General features: G+C 39.5%; 2 protein-coding genes across 4 annotated transcripts in view; both read right to left on the minus strand.

Annotated features, from left to right (window-relative positions):
* Positions 1-7720, minus strand: part of SLC9C2 (solute carrier family 9 member C2 (putative)) — a 105203-nt gene extending 97483 nt beyond the window's left edge. Inside the window, exons 1-4 of the mRNA XM_045982905.1 lie at positions 7585-7720; positions 5232-5332; positions 3201-3329; positions 70-235 (exon numbers count right to left, since the gene is read on the minus strand). Of these exons, the coding sequence (XP_045838861.1) occupies positions 70-235; positions 3201-3329; positions 5232-5332; positions 7585-7720 (532 nt within the window). The remainder of the gene's footprint in view (positions 1-69; positions 236-3200; positions 3330-5231; positions 5333-7584) is intronic.
* A 4089-nt stretch (positions 7721-11809) lies between these two features.
* The window catches only part of ANKRD45 (ankyrin repeat domain 45), a 61431-nt gene continuing 53624 nt past the window's right edge, over positions 11810-19616 (minus strand). For 2 of the 3 annotated variants that reach the window (XM_045983688.1, XM_045983687.1), the window contains 2 exons: positions 18642-18780; positions 15663-15843 (listed from right to left, as the gene is read on the minus strand). In XM_045983688.1, the coding sequence (XP_045839644.1) occupies positions 15812-15843; positions 18642-18780 (171 nt within the window). In that variant the 3' untranslated portion in view covers positions 15663-15811. Of the gene's footprint in view, positions 12048-15662; positions 15844-18641; positions 18781-19616 lie in introns of those variants that run through there. The other variant, XR_006815714.1, reaches the window with a different exon arrangement.

Raw genomic sequence — 19616 nt, forward strand, 5'->3', positions numbered from 1 at the left:
ATCCAAAAAAAAAAAAAAACCCTTATCTCTATATCTCCAAGGTAAGAGAGAGAAACAAATCTGACATACCAATAGTTTTCAGTGAATTCACAGAATGAATAGGATCTGTCATGCCAAGGGTCATGCTAAAGAGTAGGGAAGACTGCAAATCCCAGAAATCTCTATTGAATTTCAGAACCACGTATCCAATTATGATGAATGACACAACAAAGCTAATTAATCCTGTTAACAAGACCTGTGAAACCAATTCATAACACAGAGTTAGATTCAACATTTAAAGATGGCACGGCTTCATTTACTTATGGAAGAATCAGACCTTAGTTATATATTTTATATGACTACTCTGAAAAATAACTTTAAAAGGTATTCTAGGTTACCTGCCTCAAAGAAACCATCCCTTCCAAACAAAAGAGATTCTATCTTATTGTTACAAGAGCAATTCACTAATCTTTCTCTTTGTTAGTCTAGCTTAATAGTTCCCAACAACAAAATGTTCTTAAAATGGAATGCCAATTTTTCCTGCTTCTGTGTGAAATGTTGCCTGGTTTTCTCAGTGTTGATTTACAGGGCTCTAGGCAGAGAGAAAGGTAAAACAAAGGGCAAAAAGCACATTCTGGCTGATTTGGCCCCTTATTAAGTACTTTCTAGAAGCCTTATTCAACAGACTTTTGTATATATTTCACTAGTCACACTCTCTTTCTGAGGCTACCCAGCTACCACTTGCTGGGAAATAGAATAATTCACACTGGGCCCACTACCATACCAAGCAAAATCTAGTAAGTTTCTGTTATGAAAAAGAGAGAATGCATATCAGATAGGCAACCAGCAGTGTCTGCCTCAAAACATAAATTAAAAATTAGTTTTAAAAAATCAAAAGAAATAGGACTGCCTGGTTGCCAAGTTGGTTAAGCATCTGCCTGCCAGGGTCTTGGGACTGAGTCCTGCGTTGTGCTCCCTGCTCAGTGGGGAGCCTGCCTCTCCCTCTCTGTCTGCAGCTCCCCCTGTTTGTGCTCTCCATCAAATAAATAAATAAAATCTAAATTAATAAATAAAATCTAAAAAAATTAAAAATAAGAATTATATTATATAAATGTATAATATAAACAATATAAATTATATTGTTTCTCAATATAATTTTGCACTTTGCATTTACCTTTGCTTCTCATTCTTTCTTCCCTTTATTTATTTAATTTCTATTTTTTATTAAGCTAGAGAAAAATATAAAGACTCCTCAAAAAACTAAAACTAGAAGTATCATAAGGTCCCGTAATCTCACTTCTAGGTATTTTTATCCAAAGAAAACAAAACAGTAATTCAAAAAGATATATGCATCCCCGTTTATTGCAGCATTATTTATAATAGCCAAGATATGAAAGTAACCTAAGTGTCCACTGATATATGAATGGATAAAGATATGGCACATATATTTAAAGGACTATGACTCGGCCATAAAAAAATAAAATTTTGCCATTTGCAACAACATGGATAAACCTAGAGGGTACTGTGCTAAGTGAAATAAGTCAGTAAGAAAAAGATAAATACTGTATGATTTATGGTGGAATCTAAAAAACAAACAAACAAAAAAACAAAATAAATAAACAAAAGCCAGAAATAGACTCATAAATACAGAGAACGAACTAAAGGTTGCCAGAAGGGAAAGGGATGGGGGATGGGCAAAATAGTAGAAGGGCCTAAGAGGTACAAACTTTCAGTTATAAAATAAGTCATGGGGATAAAAGTACAGTATGGGAAATATGGTCATTAATATTATAAAACTTTGTATGATGACAAACGGTAGCTATGCTTATCATGGTGAGTTTTCATATGTATATAATTATCAAATCACTAGGATATACACCTGAAGTTGATATAATATTGTATGTCAATTATACTTCAAGAATAAATAACTAAAACAAACAAAATTCTTCCACACACAGGAAAAAAATAATCAATGGGCTAAAGAAAAAGTATAGTAAAAGTTTTAGGTAGGTTTGGGATGATAATGAGAGCACTAAAAATCATGGGGACCTGGATGGCTTGGTTGGTTAAGCATCCGACTCGATTTCTGCTCAGGTCATGATCTTAGGATTGGGAGACAGAGCCCCTTGCTGTTCTGCACTGGGCGCGGAGCCTGCTTACGGTTCTCTCTCTGCCCCTCCCCCAGTGCCCTGTGTGTGGACCCACAGGTGTGTGTGCACTGCCCCCCCAAACAAAACAAAAACAAAAAACACTAAAAATCAAAACATGGTGAAGCTAAAAGAGTAGTTACAGCAAAATTTAAAACCTTAAGTGTACAAAATACAAAAAATAAGAAAACTAAAAATCAATCAACTAGCCTCTAACTCAAGGTGTTAGAAAAAGTACAGAATAAAACTAAAGAAAATAAAATGTGTTCTTTGAAAGAAAAAGTAAAATCATCTGACAAGCCATGATTAAGAAAAAGAGAAGCCGCACGTAAAACAATGTCAGCAGTGACAACAGGCAAATCTACAGATACATTGGAGATGAAGTCAGATAGGAGATCAGAATCTAGGCTCTGCCATGTATCAGCCTTGTTTGTGACCTCTGAACTGCAATTTGTTTACATACAAAATAGAGGTACTTGGGCGCCTGGGTGGCTCAGTGGGTTAAGCCTCTGCCTTCCGCTCAGGTCATGATCTCAGGGTCCTGGGATCGAGTACCGCATCAGGCTCTCTGCTCAGCAGGGAGCCTGCTTCACGCCCCCCCCCCCCCCGCCCCGCCTGCCTCTCTATCTACTTGTGATCTCTCTCTCTGTCAAATAAATAAATAAATAAATCTTCAAAATAGAGATACTCGTTCAGTGCCTCATCACAGTGGTCACTCAGCAAATATTTATTCCTTCTCCCTCCCCCTCACTCCCTTTTAATTAGTGGTTTCACAGAATAAGGAGGATAGAACAACTAAACTATGAGATTTGTGAATGATTAATCTTCTTTATAGACAAACATATTTTCTGCTAACATAAATAAGCAAGATTGGGGCGGCTGGGTGGCTCAGTGGGTTAAGCCTGTCTTTGGCTCAGGTCATGATCTCAGGGTCTCTGCTGGGCAGGGAGTCCGCTTCCCCCTCTCTCTCTGCCTGCCTCTCTCCCTACTTGTAATCGCTCTCTCTCTCTCTCTCTCTGTCAAATAAATAAATAAAGCAAGATTGACCATAATTTTTTTTAAATGTGTTCTTACCTGCCAAAACACATTCTTGAGGATATAAAAGTCCACATCCAAAGCAGCCAGAAATATAATTATAGGTGCAAAATAACAATAAAGTGAAAAACTTGGTGTTCTTAGAAGAGGGTAGACAATTTGGTACACCTAAAGTAACAAGGACAAACAAGAATTTAGTTGGCTGCCATTCTGAGGTATTAACAATTAATGTTAGGTAATTTGAGGTATTAGAAATTGATGTGATATCAATCATTATAAGTTTTAGTATATTCTAATCTGCAACTAATGAGCAATTATCTACAAGACCAGTCCTGAGGGTTTTGTAGATTTCTTGATCTGACTGTCCAGATGAGTTACATGTATAGTCCTCTATACACCAAAGAATTGGGTGAGTTTGGGCTACATAAACATTGTTTGTGGTAAGTACTGTAATCAGCGTTTTCACAAGTGATACCCCTGCCACTGGTAATCCCTGACATGACTTTAGGTATCCATAGTTAAGTATTTTTTTATTTGACTCTTAGATATTTATTTTAATTTGCATTAAGAAACAGAAAAGAGAAACTTGCACAGGTACTTATGACTTCACAAACATTTGCTTAAGATTTTTCATTTCTCCTTCAGTGAGCTAGGGCACCTGGGCAGCTCAGTTGGTTGAGCATCTGACTTTTGGTTTTGGCTCAGGTTGGGATCTCACGGGTTGTGGGACTGAGCCCCAGGTTGGATCCCTGCTCAGCCAGGAGTCTGCTTAAGATTCTCTCCCACTGCCCTCCTGTCTTCTGCACTCCCTCACACTGGTGCTCTCTCTCTCTCTCTCAAATAAATAAATCAATCTTTAAAGAAAATAATAAAGTCCTTCAGTGAATCAAGTAGAGAAAAATAACACATAGATAATAGCACATACTGTGTATGTAAGACATAAATCATGAAGGTTGTACATTTAAAAGTTTTTGGCTCAACTAATATTTTATTCTTCGTTACTTAACCTCCTGGTGCCTCAGTTTCCTCATTTGTAAAATGGGATAGAATACCTACTTCCACTGAGTTTCTGTGAAAGTGAATGAATTAACTCAAGAATTAGTAAGAAGTTGAGCAGAGCATAACACAGAGAGAAGTTGAATCACTATTTTGGATACCTAAAACTGATGTAACATGATATGTCAACCATACTCAAATAAAACACATTTTTAAAATTAAGCAGCTCCATTTTTAACTGGAAAAAAGAATAAATAATAAGTTAATAAATTAATAAACACAAACCACTTTAAAGAGAGTGGGGCATATAGTAAACACTCAAAAGATGTTAGTAGTAATGCGGGTGTTTCAGAAGAGTAACAAGAGGCTTTTAAAATCCTAGACAGATACAAGCATCATCTCCATTTAAAAAAAATAAAAGTGGAGACAAGTTGTTATTGATCACATGTTATGCATTTGAAATCAAGAGTTCATAAATTAAGAAAATTTTTCTTGTATCTATCTATATTATATATTATATGACACATTTTGCATTGAATCTAGCAGTTAGGAAAGAGTAACCATGTTTCATTATGACAATAACAGCCGCCTTTGATAATGTCTCTACATAATCATTATCTGCATTATGTTGCAGACAATGAAGCCTGTGTATGGACATTGGAAAGAAACAAGAGCGGGGTTCCCAAAGCAGAACCCAAAATGCAATCCAATTTTATTCACTTCCATACTAATGTCTTATCTTAAGGACCTCGAATTTATATGTCTTTTATTGCATGGTTTTTCATTTTCAAAATTTATAATACCAGATGAATTTTTTCAGTAGCTGTTCACATTTTTTTAATTTTTATTTTTTTATTTAAGGTGGGTGTGGAGCGCAACCCCGGGGCCTGAACTCACAACCCCGAGATCAAGAATCAGACACTTACCAACTGAGCCACCCAGGAACATCAGCTGTTCTTTTTTTTTTTTTTTTAATTCCATACATTCACAGATGGGGTGAGAGTGGACCTTGATTTTGGTCTCTGTTCTTTACTAACTTATTATTGTACATACATACATAAGGTACATACATACCTTAACAGAACTGTGAGCCAGTTGTCCTATCACAAACCCTGACACTGAAAGAATTATCAAGACAGTGACTTCAGAAGTCCTTAAATAGGTCCTCAAAAATCCTGAAGAAATACATGTATGTATTATTTAGACATAATGTATAGTTTCAAAACATTTAATATCCCCTTTCTCTATTTCATTTTAAACTTCCATGGGGCGCCTGGGTGGCTCTGGGGGTTAATGCCTCTGCCTTCGGCTCAGGTCATGATCCCAGGGTCCTGGGATGGAGCCCCACATCGGGCTTTCTGCTCAGCGGGGAGCCTGCTTCCCTTCCTCTCTCTCTGCCTGCTTGTCTGCCTACTTGTGATCTCTGTCTGTCAAATAAATAAATAAAAATAAAATAAAATAAAAAATAAACTTCCTGAGTGTCACATCATATAAAAAACAATTGACAGCTCTTACAAATGCTGTCTCTTAAGAAACACATAATGAAGCTTCTTTTACAGGTGAATCTGGAAAATATTGATGTTCCAACAATCTCCCATTTGCCCACTGATGGGCACATTATGATCACTGTACCAGAGGATCTATGGATCTGATGATGAGAAATTATAAAAAGCCAAACGTCATATCTACCTGGTATACCTTTTATTAGTAATTACTTATCCTAAACTACAGCAACATATATTCTGGAGTTTTCCTAAAAGCCAGAAATACTTTCAACTGAGCTCTAACTAGAGGGAAAACTGCCTTCACCAGACAAGTCACAGGAGACCTGTGTCTCCTGACTTGTCACCAGACAAGTCACAGGAGACCTCTGACTACGTGCATTTTCTTACCTTGCCACTCTCTCCTCTGTTCGATATTATTCAGCTCATTCCCTCCAGAAGCGATGTATGGACTATAATCCGATCACTTTATGCCTAGGGCAAGATTCATTGGCATTCCAGATTCTGCATTTCCTGCCTTCCAGCTGAATTAGTGCATATTTATAGAATACTTCTTTTGTGTGGGGCTAAAGAAATGTTTCTCCAACTATTTCTGCAATGCCCCTTACTGCTGAGCACTTATCTCTCTGTAATCATTAAGGATCTAGAGCTGGTGAGATTCATGGTCACCAGCACCTCCTAGTACCACAGGGGACCAACGTCATCAGTATGTGTTTTCAAGGCTCGCCCCAGAGGAGGTGATTTTACTGACAAGTAAAATGGAAGACGAGTGTTTGCTTCATCGTTTCTTTATAGTCTTCCCAATTCCAGAAAGGATTTTATTTTATTTTATTTTATTTTTTTAAAGATTTTATTTATTTGACAGAGAGGAATCACAACAGAGGCAGGCAGAGAGAGAGGAAGGGAAGCAGGCTCTCCGCTGAGCAGAGAGCCTGATGCGGAACTCGATCCCAGGACCCTGAGATCATGACCTGAGCCGAAGGCAGCGGCTTAACCCACTGAGCCACCCAGGCACCCCCAGAAAGGATTTTAAAGCAGCTGACCTTTTTTCCCCCAAAGAAAAATGTTTTAAAGAGGACTAGAAACTTTTCCCTTATCACTAGCATTGAACTGGGGGAATAAAGTACCTGTGTTTTTCAATCTGGTATTTCATCCGTGTGACTATCATTTGCCATTCCTATTGAATTCTTTTTTTAACATTTTATTCATTTGACAGAGAGAGATCGCAAGTAGGCAGAGCAGCAGGCTCCCTGCTGAGCAGAGAGCCCGATGCAGGGCTGGATCACAGGACCCTGAGATCATGACCTGAGCCGAAGGCAGTGGTTTAACCCACTGAGCCACCCAGGCGCACCTCTCCTATTGAATTCTTAATGATCATTTAAGAGTCTCTTAATTGTGAAGTCTCTCCTAATTCCCCACTAGGGGTTGGAGTGGGGGGATGTTCCCTGAAGTAAAATCACATCAAAAGCCATAATAAAAGGGACAAAACTAATTCCAACAACTGTGCAAATTGTGGAACAAATGTCTGGGTCCTATTTGCCCCCATCACCCTCTCCTCATCCCAGATACATGTTGGTTAGGTTGGGCCTGGCAGGCAGGCAGCATGAGGCTTTCTAGGCCACCACGGGACAGTTACACCAACCCCACTGCATCATAATTCCTGTCTTCCCAGTGAGAGGACTCCTTGAGGTTAAGGACTGTCTGACTCCCCTTCTGCGTACCACTCTGCTGTGCTTGGCACATGCCCTGAAGGAAAGAACATAGTATTGATGCTACTGATAATTAAATGAAGCTACCCTGCCAGCGTTCACTCACACTTACATCACAAAAAGGCCAGACTTCTTTTGATGACGTTGTTATGGCTTTCTGCCCTGAGAAAGGTTCAGAGGGCAGAGGAAAGACGAAATTTAGAAACAAGCACTTACCTCCCAAAACAACAATGGAACACACAAGCATCAGGAAATGCCCATTTACAACGGTGTAGGTGCCTGAGCGCCCGCAGAGTAAGTCAGGTCTGATACCTTCTCTTTGCATCCAGAAGGAAGAGTTCGTGTTTGGCATTGCTTTTTCAGTCCTAGCTTGATGAATTTATATAGGAGTTATTATTTTTACCACCACAGACTAACCTGTTAGGATACACAAAAAAAAAGAAGAAAATGAGCACGGGATCCACATTCTTTCTACCTAAGATGGTACCACACTCGGATCTGAGCATCTTTCTTCTTGCCACGGAGCACACACTGATACTTTCTCTTCTACCTCTTGCTCCAAGAGCATGTCATAGGAACACCAAGAGTGGCGTTAGTGTTCTTCCTCCACACTTCTACATATACTGGGGGAGCAACAGCACTGATTTCTGCACGTAATCATTGTATGAGTGGTGTGTTTGCCTGACTCATTGAATAGTGAGTTTCTCAAGGCCCAGGGTTGGATATTATTTTTCCTTAAGGCTGTGCACACAGTATGTGGCCCATAATACACTCTCCATAGTATTTGATCAGCTGCACTTTTTTTGAGTGGTACCTCTTCCTCAATGGGTACAAGTCATTCTGGAATTCCCCTTTACTACTTCAGTCCCATGTCCCCTTTTCCTTCTCTTCGGCCCCTCCAAACCCCAAATGGGAAATGAGGTCAAAGTTGAGTCACACCAGATAAGGTTGGGATGGAGAAGTGGGATGAATAACCTAAAAACAAAGGGAAAGACTAAAATTGTGGGTTTTTTTTTAATTTTTAATTTATTTATTTGAGAGAGAGAGATCACAAGCAGGCAGAGAGGCAGGCAGAGAGAGAGGAGGAAGCAGGCTCCCCGCTGAGCAGAGAGCCCGATGCGGGGCTCGATCCCAGGACCCTGAGACCATGACCTGAGCGAAAGGCAGAGGCTTTAACCCACTGAGCCACCCAGGCGCCCCTAAAATTGTGGTTTTATCAGATAATGCCTTTAAGTGAATTAGAAAAATTTCCCCTTCCCGATGACAGGGCACGTGGCTTGGCACATAAATAATAGGTTTGATTTTTTCAGTCCTGGTACCTACCCTCAGCTGGCGCCCTTGTGCAGAACATAGCCCGCAAAAATCTACCTGGTGGTCCTGAGAAGGACTCATTTGGGTTTATGTTTCCCTGCAGTTAACCTTAACCTAAAAATTCCTGGGGGTCCTTGAAGTATCCCCAATAATCTTTGGTTCTTCGTTTTGTACTTCTTTGGTCTACAAGCCACAATGATTCTGGTGTGAAGCAGAAATAGGCCAGAAATGAGATTCAAAATGCTACATCTTCAAATCACTTCACCTGTCCCTCAAATTGCCCTTCACGTCCTTGGCATCCTCGCCTCCTGCCACCCCCACCTCTCATTACAGCATCACGCTCAAATCAAGTTCTCCAAACTACCAAGACCAGAGTTACCGTCTTCCAAGGCTAAGCTGGTTCAGAGTTGAAATCCAGATGAAGGCTCTTGAAAACCACAAAGAAAAATGCTCAGCTCTGCTGGCTGTTTGCCAGAGACAGTACTGCCAACTGATACCACACCCAAAGTTATTTCCATGCCTAAGTCCCATTGGTTGCTTGCCAACTTACTTTCACTCTGATTGGCTACATACAGCATCCCCACCCCCAACTCAGAAGCAGCTAAGTGATCCAGTTCCAGGGAAGCTTGCATTTCCTAATGCTGGAGCTGTGTCTATACCCACAACTGTTTTAACTGATTTTTTTTGCCTGACATGATAGCTGAAATGAAATGGTCGTTCACCATGTAGACAGAAGATCCTCTTATATGTTATTTATTTATTTATTTTAAGATTTTATTTATTTATTTGACACAGAGAGATCATAAGTAGGCAGAGAAGCAGGCAGAGAGAGTGAGAGGGAAGCAGGCTCCCTGCCGAGCAGAGAGCCCAATGTGGGACTCGATCCCAGGACCCTGAGATCATGACCTGAGCCGAAGGCAGCAGCTTAAACCACTGAACCACCCAGGCGCCCCTCTTATATGTTTTTTAAATATATGTTCTGTTTTTCATTCTCCGGCCCTAATCCTCTTCAACACTACTTGCTCTCCCATCTGACTTTTTCATTCCTCCTTTCCCATTTTCTCTTTTTCTACCTATCTCTCCTTTTCGATGGGATTTCTCACTTTTGGCCCTTAATTTGAAGAAACAACATTACTCACTCTTCATATGAGGACAAACGTATCCCAAATTCTGTGATGCCAAAATTAATTTATTTTTGCTTCAAATCTAATCACTAAAAACACAGTACAGATTTAAACAAATGAACAGCTAATCAATTTATAGTTTCCTTCCAAGGAGGTTATTTTGTGACAATGAAATTCTACTCATTCTTATGTCATACTAGTATAATATTCTTCCCAAGAATAGTACCAAGTATAATATTGTATTTCGTGACAATGAAATTCTACTCATTCTTATGTCATACTAGTATAATATTCTTCCCAAGAATAGCACCAAGAATAGTACCACAGCAGTGAGATTATAAAATGTATAATCAATCTTCTGCACTACTATATATCAGAGAACGTTTCAATTCAAAGTCCCAATTCCTACTTGCAACAAAGAGTTTTAGTCAACAGCTCTGTGTCTGGCCCTGACTGAAGCAACCACGTTTGGTACCCATACACCATTCTCCAAAATTTTTCCTTCAGCGTTTTATTGTTGTCTGGTATGGTTCTTTTAAACCATTCAGCCAATAAAGTCATCTTATTCACAGGCTGTCTCCTGAGATACCCATTCCTTACTCTTTCCCATGCCCACCCTTAACTCTCCTAGTTACCAAGTTCTTTCTCCCATTTCATCTTTATGTTATCTGTGCCGCTGGTCACCTTGAAGTCTCTCAACTGCTTTCATATCATTTTGAGTAATGTCCTTTCACTTTCTATCTAGTTTCTATCCTGCTGTTCCCTCAGATTCACTTGGGTCACTTAGACCCTACAGGAAAGTCTCATGAAGTTTTACATCTCAAAATTCAGATTCTCCATGGCTTTTAGAAAAATCTTCATACCTTGAGAAAAATTGGACAAAATTCATAGTTGGCTTTAGATTACATAGTTCTGCTAGAGATAGAATATAACTAAAATACAGAGATGATCAAATTTCTTTAATTCATAATCTTTCCCGTAGAACTCAAAGAAAAGCAATAATAAATCATATTTCACCAGTTTTGGTAGTGCCAGCTGAGTAGACTATGATAGCTTTAGGAGCTGAGGGCTGAGAGGCTGCCCAGTATGTTTCCCCCAACTACATATTCTGAAAATAGACTATATTATCTGGCTGAGACAAGGCCGGTTAGTCATATTTTCTCATCCCCCTCTGTAATAGTTGGTTCAGGAATGGACACAGGACTCAGATAGGACCAATTAGATGATTTCTAAGCCTGATATATACCATTATTGACAGAGAGCTATTCTCTTTGCATTTTGGTTTAGCTATGACAATGATTGCCTTCAGCAGATAGAGGTCATCTTCCTAAATGCACTGAGAAAGCCTATCTCAAGGCTCAGAAGTTCCAGGAGGCACCACCTTAGATATCTCTAAGGTCTTATGACCTCACAATCCCACTTGAGATTCTTATCTTTTCTCAGAATCCATTTCCTAGTTTGAGAACTTTTTGCCATCTAGAAAGGCTAGGCATGAGAAACAATATTATTTTTAAACCCAGTGAGTACTGGCTGCATTGTATTTCTTTTAAATTTCATTTGAAAACTGAACTGTTCTTTTTAGCTCATCTCTCTTCTCATATTACAGTAGAAGAAGCCAAGTGGCACGTGACTACTATCTAGGAAAATCCTTAGCATGATCATTGAGTTCATTACTTAGACAACAGTGTGACTGAACTTACCACCAACACCTAACAAGGGCCCCTTTTCTCCAGCTTCTATTATCATTTTCCTCTCTTATAACTCCCACTAATCACCTCTGAGGGGCCTTTAAATGTTTTGCAGGCTTTCACTGACACTCTCTTCTAGACCCTTTGGGCTTCTGTCTGTCATCCAATCCCAAAAAGGCAATACCACATATTTTAGGGTTTATTACATCCATTTCTCACTTTGAGAGTCCAAAATTGGTATGTTATACATTGCAGCATAACAAAACAGACATAAAGCTTCATAGGTTAAAACAACAACAATCATTTATTTAACTGAAATCTACAATTTTGACAGGACTCAACAGAGAAGGCTTCTCTTTGCTCCATGTAGCACTGGCTGTGGTGGCTTGACTGCAGGATCCACTTCCAAGATGGCTCACTCCTATGGCAGGCAGGTTGGCGGGGACTGCTAGCTGGAGCTCAGACAGGGCTTCAGGCTGGGGCCTCCATACAGACTGGTTCCCAAGACTTGGGCATCTCAAAAGAACTAGCTGGAGACTGCATCCCTTTTTATGATCTATGGAAATCACATAGTATTACTTCCACTATAATCACAGGCCTGCCCAGATTCAAGAGGAGAAAACAGAGACCCACCTTTCTCTGTGAGGAAGGTCATGATCACATTATAAGAAGAACATGTGGGGCAGGAGATGTGGTCAACTTGGAGAATATAATGTATCACAGATCAAGTGTCAATATATTGTCAGTCCTTTACAACTCGGGGCATCATGTTAACCTAAATAGCATTCTGCCTGGTTCAGCTCAGTCTAGACAGTTGTTCTCAAAGGCTGGACCATAAACCAGTGGTGATTCATGACAAAAGTTCCAGCATACATGGCAAAATGAGAAAAATATAAAAGTCCATAATAAAGCTTAATTTATTCAATTTAAAGGGCAGAGCCTTACAATGAATCATACCTTTGCTTCCTTTCTGATGTCAAAATGTCTCTTATTAAGTAACAGTAGTTGTTTTCTTAGTGATGTCATTTCAATGTCCTCCATTTTTTCACATTTTTTTCCAGTGAAAATACAGAAGTCTCAGAAACCACTGTCTAGAGTATATCACAGCACTGAATTTAGCCTTTGCTTGACCACTTCTCAAATAATGTGATTTAATTTACTAGTATGCAAACTGAAATTACTTTGTGGGTGTTCAGAAAACATCTGCAGCTATCTGTAACAGTTAAAACTCAAAACATAAGGGTATTTTAACTCTCCTATGAATATACATATAATTCAAAGCAAAGACAGATCACAGGAAGTACTATAGCTCTCAAAACTCAGATCCTCACATCAATGGAATCTTTGGAGTGAGATCCAGGAATCCCTTAGTAATCACCAGGTTCACACGACTACAAAGTCGTGTAGAATCCAAGGTAAAGGTCAGAAAATAGAAAGTTACGGGGAAAACTAGATACATAGTCATGATGCTGTGTGTACATGCGGCTGGTCTACTGGGAGACTGGGAGTAGAAATGGGGCACTGGCACAAACAAGATATGCAGAGGAGGGTTCAGGAGTCATTTTTAGAAAAGGTGAATAAGTTCTGTAAATGAAGGAAGACTAGTGAGCTCCAGGAATAAGGTAGCACCGAAAGAGAATTTATTCAACTCTTATTTATTCACTTACTATCTTACAGGCGCTTAAGGTATGAAGAAAAACATGACAAAACCCCGACCCTCAAAAAGCTCACAATTCACATGGGGAGGCCAACGTGAACAATTAAATAGAATATATATGTAGCTATTAGCACTATGGGTGTCCCAAGGAGGAGGGAACTTAACACTGGGAACAGAGAAGGCCATGGGGTGGAGAGTTACAGACTTCTTTGCCAAGGGTCAGCATTGTTTGTTTGTTTTTTCTTTTTTCTTTTTACAGCTTTATTGAGGTATACCTGATATATAAAATTGTAAGCTAGGGCTGACTTTCGAGAAGTTTCCATTGCTGGAGGCAAGATGAAGAAAAGGAGCTGGCATCTTGGTTCAAGCTGCTATAACAAAAGACCATCAATTGGATACTTTATGAATAACAAACATTTATTTCTTACAGTTCTGGAGGCTGGGAAGTCCAAGATCATGGTGCCAGAAGATGCACCGTCTGGTGAGAGACCCTCTCCTTGACGCATGTCTTTTCACTATAACCTTGCATGGTGCAAGGGGCAAGTGAACTCTTTGAAGGTCTCTTTCATAAGACGAGACCTTCGAAAGGCTCCACCTCCTAACACCATCACATTAGGCATTAGGTCTTACCATATGAATTTTGGGGGATACAAGCACATTCAGACCGCAGAAACTAGTGAAGGTGTTAGAAAAGGAGATTGTTAAAAAAGAAAAGGAACTGGGGTGCCTGGGTGGCTCAGTGGGTTAAGCCTCTGCCTCTGGCTCGGCTCATGGTGTCGGGGTCCTGGGATCAAGTCCCACATCCGGCTCTCGGCTCAGCAGGGAGCCTGCTTCCCCGTCTCCCTCTGCCTGCCTCTTTGCTTACTTGTGATCTCTCTCTCTCTCTCTCTGTCAAATAAATAAATAAAATCTTTAAAAAAGTAAAAAAAAGTAAAGGAACCAAGAACACCTTGGTGGTTCAGTTAGTTAAATGTCTGCCGATGGCTCAGGTCACGATCCCAGCGTCCTGGGATTGAGCCCCACATCAGGCTCCCCGCTCAGTGAAGAGCCTGCTTCTCCCTCTCCCTCTGCCCCTCCCCCAACCTGTGCTTGTGCATGCACTCTCTCTCTCTCTCTCATAAATAAATAATTTAAAAAAGAAGAAGTAAACGAACCATAATGACATAAAGGTGTCAATCAAGGAATTCCAAAAGACAACATGACTATATACATTAAAAGTTTTAGGAAGTTTGAACATAAGGACTGAAAGATAAAGGAGAGAGGGGTTTATTTTGTACCAGAATCTCCACAAGTGCCTCAGTCTCACCTAGGAATCTCTGAAGTGAGATTCAGGAATCCACCCCTAATTACCGGGACCATATGCCTGGGAAGTCACGTCATACTCAAGAGCAAGGCTCAGAAAACAGAGAGCAGAAACAGGAAAAATGGCAACTAGCCTTGTCCCAAATTGCTGCAGTGCTTAAAGGTAATGGACATCTCACAGCAGAAGGATGGAGCGAACAGAGAATCACCTCCTTCTTTGTAGGGCTCCCAAAACACCACTGGGCCTACCAGAGGGGAGTGACGGTTACTGCCCTGTTCTTTTGCTTAAGGCAACTGAAACTCAACTGCTCATGCATAAAAATGATCTCAAAACTTAAAAATCTGTGACACAAATTTAAAAGTGTTACAAAAAAATCATGGTTGAAAAAGTGTCAACCGACAAGGAATTACTAAATTCCTTATTTCTTTTCTTTCCCCTCTATAAGGAAAAACCAGCTTTCAGAGAAGGACAAAAAAGAAAGTCATAAGGACAACAAATAAATGTGGGTTTTTTTTCTTAAACATGTTCTTTCTAGGAAAGTTTTCCACAAAATCAGAATAATGGGAGATTCAGGGGTTTCAGATAAACTAGGAAAAAAAAGACATTCCACTAACATGAAACCAGCAGTGATATTTAAAACCTTAAAAATAAAAAACAGAACAGAAAGAAAGATACCATGGAGTCCTGCTAAAATTTCTATATTGCCAAACCTACAGATTAGGGTAAATCTAAATCTGAGTGTGTGTGGGGTGGGGGGCGGGGGGGAGAGAGGAAGAGACCAAGGAGGTGGAAGTTAAAGATAAAGAAACGAGGTTTCACTAATTGACTAAATGCCACCTCACAGGTAAATTTTAATTTGGATGTGAAAAGTAATAGCTTATTATTTCGTTGCTCTAGAATGGCATTCTATAGTTTCCTTTTGAGAGAGGAAGAACGAATTTTTCCTAACAAATACATCTTTTTTTTTTTTTTTTTTATAGAATTCCTCAGTTGAATAGAAATGTCCTGCCTCAGTTACAGAAAATTGTTAGGTTCCCTGTGCAGACGGTAGGGCTTGCGGAGAGACTTGGTGAGTGATTTGCACCCGCGTGCTCTCTGGAAAGAGCATGTGGGACTCACACAGTCCTGCACTTGTGGCAAAGGCAAGGCCAGAGTGTCTGGAATGCAGAATAGGGTAAAATTTTAAAGAGGGTAATTTAATTTCATACTTAGACCTTTTTATAAAACTCCACATTGATTTTCTTAACTTCAGTTGGTGCATTAAGTTTGCTTTTATAAATACTAGCAGGAAGTGTGGTCTTTTATAAAATATATGTTCGGTAGAAGGTATGATCTTGACTTCTTTTCTGACTTCTTTTCTTTAGCCTACAGATTTGCCACTTTTCACATGACCTGAAAGGAAGCAGATTTTAAAATTACACTCAATTACCTTGTCTCATAAAATAAAAATGAAGCCATTTTTAAAAATAATTGGCATGAAATAAATGAGTATGCCCCAGCCTGAACTAGTCATTAATTAAGCCTTGGTGTTAAGTCAAGAATTTTCCCCTACCCATCTCTCTCTCTCTTTTTTTTTAATATTTAAAAATATGAGGTACATTTCCCATAGAGTCGGTATTATTCTTCCTAATTCTGCTATGAATAGAATAACTTTGAATAAACTGCTTGCCCTCTCTGGTCTTCACTTTCTTCACTGTAAACTGAGGGGTTCATTTCAGAGGTTCCATCAAGACCTAACACTCGTATAACATGAAAGTGTAAGATACTGGGTGCTTGGAGGGCATGTAAGAGATGTGGGGGGAGAGGTGATCTTTCCGGAAGATGGGAAGGGAAGCAGGGAGGGGTTATGGGCCAGGCTAATGGCAGTGGGGGAACAGAGGGAGACAGTGGGAACCAAACGGTACCATCAGTAATTCAGGCCTTAGTCATCTCCCTCCTGGATTATGTTGGTCTTCCCCCTCTAATCTCTTCTTCAGCCATTTTATAAGGAAAGCCATAGTATTCTCCCCTACTAAATTCCTCTTCTCTGCTACCCAAAGCTTTTAATGGCAACCCTCTGCCCTGGAAATAAAGACCGAACTTCCAAGCTTATAATTCAGTACTTTTAATGAAGTGAGCACCAGTTAACTTTCCAACTTTGTTCTCTACTGCCGCTCACAGACTCAACCACAATCAGCCAAACGGATCTTGGCCACTTCTCTATTCCCGTGTTTGAACGATTCATCACCATACTGGGATTTCATTCTAGAATTCCTTTCATATTCCACGCTTGCTACCCATCCGTTCAGACAATTCTTCTTCCTTCATGATGCTTCCTCTTCATACTTAGGCATCTTTGAACATACACAGCACTGAGTTTATCTTTTCAGGTATGCACGCTCACTCACAAACTGGGTGGTGGGCTGCTTACAGACAAGGACAGGGTAAAGCCTCTGTCTCCCTTAAGGGGACTAGGCATGGGCTACGCATAAGCTCTACAGACACCGGGTAAAGACAGCAAGGGATATTCCGCCAGAGGATCTAGATTTGATTGTCTTAACCTTTAAAACACCACAGCGCCTTTGGATAAACAAAAAAACTTAGGTACTGAATGTCCACATTCAAAAGAATGAGTTCACATCCTATATAAAAAATAACTCAAAATGGACCATAGAGCTAAAAGAAAAGAGCTAAAACTACAAAACTCTTACAAAGAAAACATAGGAGTAAATCTTGGTGACCTTGGATAAAGCAGTGTTTCTTAGACATGACACACTTAAGCAACAAAAGGAAAAACAGATAAATTGGACTTCAAACTTAAAGCATTTTCTGTCTCAAAGAACACAAGAAAATGAAAAGATAATCCACAGAATGGGAGAAAATCTTTACAAAGCATATATCTGATAAGGGACTTGACTCCACAAAATACATAAAGAACTCTTACAAATCAACAATAAAAAGGCATCCCAGCTTGAAAATGGGCAAAGGATTCAAATAGATACCTCTCCACAGAAAGTACACAAATGGCAGTAAACACATAAAAAGATGCTTAACATCATCTGTAATTAAGGAAATACAAATTAGAACTACTTTAAGGTATCACTTCATACCCACTAGGATGGCTCAGTTTTTTTAAAAGGACAATAACAGATGTTGACGATGATGTGGAGAAAATGGAATCTTCACGTATACTGCCTATTGGCAACATTCAGCAGTTCCTCAAATGATTAGGCACAGCCTGGCAATTCTCCCAGGAGAAATGAAAACCAGCAGTCACACAAATTTGTACAGGAAACTTCACAGCATTGTTATTTATAATAGCCAAAAGCATGGAAACTCAAATATCCACCGACTAATGCACAGATAAGTTTGAATCCATACAACAGAATATTATTCAGGGGAAAAAAGGAACACTGACACATGTTCCAGCATGGAGGAATCTTGACAACAATGAGCTAAATGAAAGAATCCAGACACAGAACACCACAGATGGTATGATTTGTGAAAAAGTCCAGAACAGGAAAAACTACAGGAATAGGAATGATTAGTGGTTGCCGGAGGCTCGTAGGAGGTGGGAGGTGATTGCCAATAATGTTTCTTTTTGGGGTGATAAAATGTTCTGAGATTAGATGGTGGTGATGATTACATAACTCTGTGAGTATACTGAAAACTGCTGACTTGTGCATTCTTAAATGGTGAATTTTATAGTCTAAGAATTATATCCCAATAAACATGATATTTTAAAAATTAGGTATGCCTGCCACCAAGATTCTGATAGTGCACCCTCCCCAGGGACAGAAGAGTATTCCCCCTTACAGGCTTTACAAAATACAGTTACAAAACTGAAAGTGCTTTTTCAAATTCTGCCACTCTATCTCCTAGGTGGACACGCCTCCTTAGTTGAAAATCAAAGGCACAGTAAATTATGTAAAATTAAACAATGAGTAATGGTGATAATAGTAAGATTAGTATTAAGCATTCTCTGTAAAAATAATTCAGTTATTATTTTTAGTTATTCTTAACACTGAAACTAATAACAAACCTAGGGAGTTCATACTTGCATATGTGCTGGTTAAAGGTTAATGGCTACTTAATCAAGATTGTTAAAATAAAAAAAAAAGATTGTTAAAATCAGAATATCTCAGAAATAACAACACTGAACCTCATATTCATTTTTTCTGACATTCAAACCATTTTCATCCAAAACTTACGTGGTGTTGCCATTTTTGTGAAGATAGGAGTCACAATATCTTCCAATTGTTGTTTCTGTTCAAAAATCTCGTTAATGGAAGCTTCCAGATTGGTTTCCAACCACTCATTTTTTACACGGCATGCAGTGAGGATGGTATTCTAGAGACAGAAACAAAGAGTTTATTTTCTACTTGTTTATTGGAAAATAAAACTCTGTAGTATCTCTAAATTAGCACTGTGCAACACAATTTTTTAGGATGATGGAAACGTGCTATCTGCATTGTCCAAACCGTCACCATTTGACATTTATAGCCATTGAGTACTAGAAAAGGGGCTAGTCTGACTGAGGAACTGGATTTTTAATTTGATTTAATTTTAATTAATTCTAACTTCAAACAACTACATGTGGCTAGTAGTTGCTATGTTGGACACACAGCTCTAGCATCAGTGGAATGCTGTATATAATAAAACTCATAATCTAGAATCATGAAGTCTTGGGCCAATGTATACCCTCTCCCTAATTCTTCAGTTTCAGTGGGCCCTGTGATAAAGAGAAGTGTTTGCAAAGGCTGGAAAGAACAGATGGATGGTATGACCCAGAGGCAGCTCAACAGACAATGCTATTTTATTCCCTCCAAGATGGCTCAGAGGAGAGGAAGTGCAAGAAATTGCAGAAGAGCTCCACCTCACTGAAAACGTCTCAGTTTGCACTGCAAAGCTAACTCTGCCCATGCACAGCAAACTGAGGGTGTCTGCTTTAAGATGTTTACTTGGGGGTCCCTGGATGGCTCAGTCAGTTAAGCATCTGCCTTCGGCTCAGGTCATGATCCCAGGGTCCTGGGATCGAGCCCTGCATCAGGCTCCTTGCTCGGCAGGGAGTCTCTTTCTCCCTCTCCTTCTCCCTCTGCCTGCTACTCTGCCAATTTGTGATTTCTGTCTGTCAAATAAATAAATAAAGAAAGAAAGAAAGAAAGTCTTAAAAAAATAAGATGTTT

Source organism: Meles meles, chromosome 17, assembly GCF_922984935.1.
Source record: "Meles meles chromosome 17, mMelMel3.1 paternal haplotype, whole genome shotgun sequence".
Classification (NCBI taxonomy): domain Eukaryota; kingdom Metazoa; phylum Chordata; class Mammalia; order Carnivora; family Mustelidae; genus Meles; species Meles meles.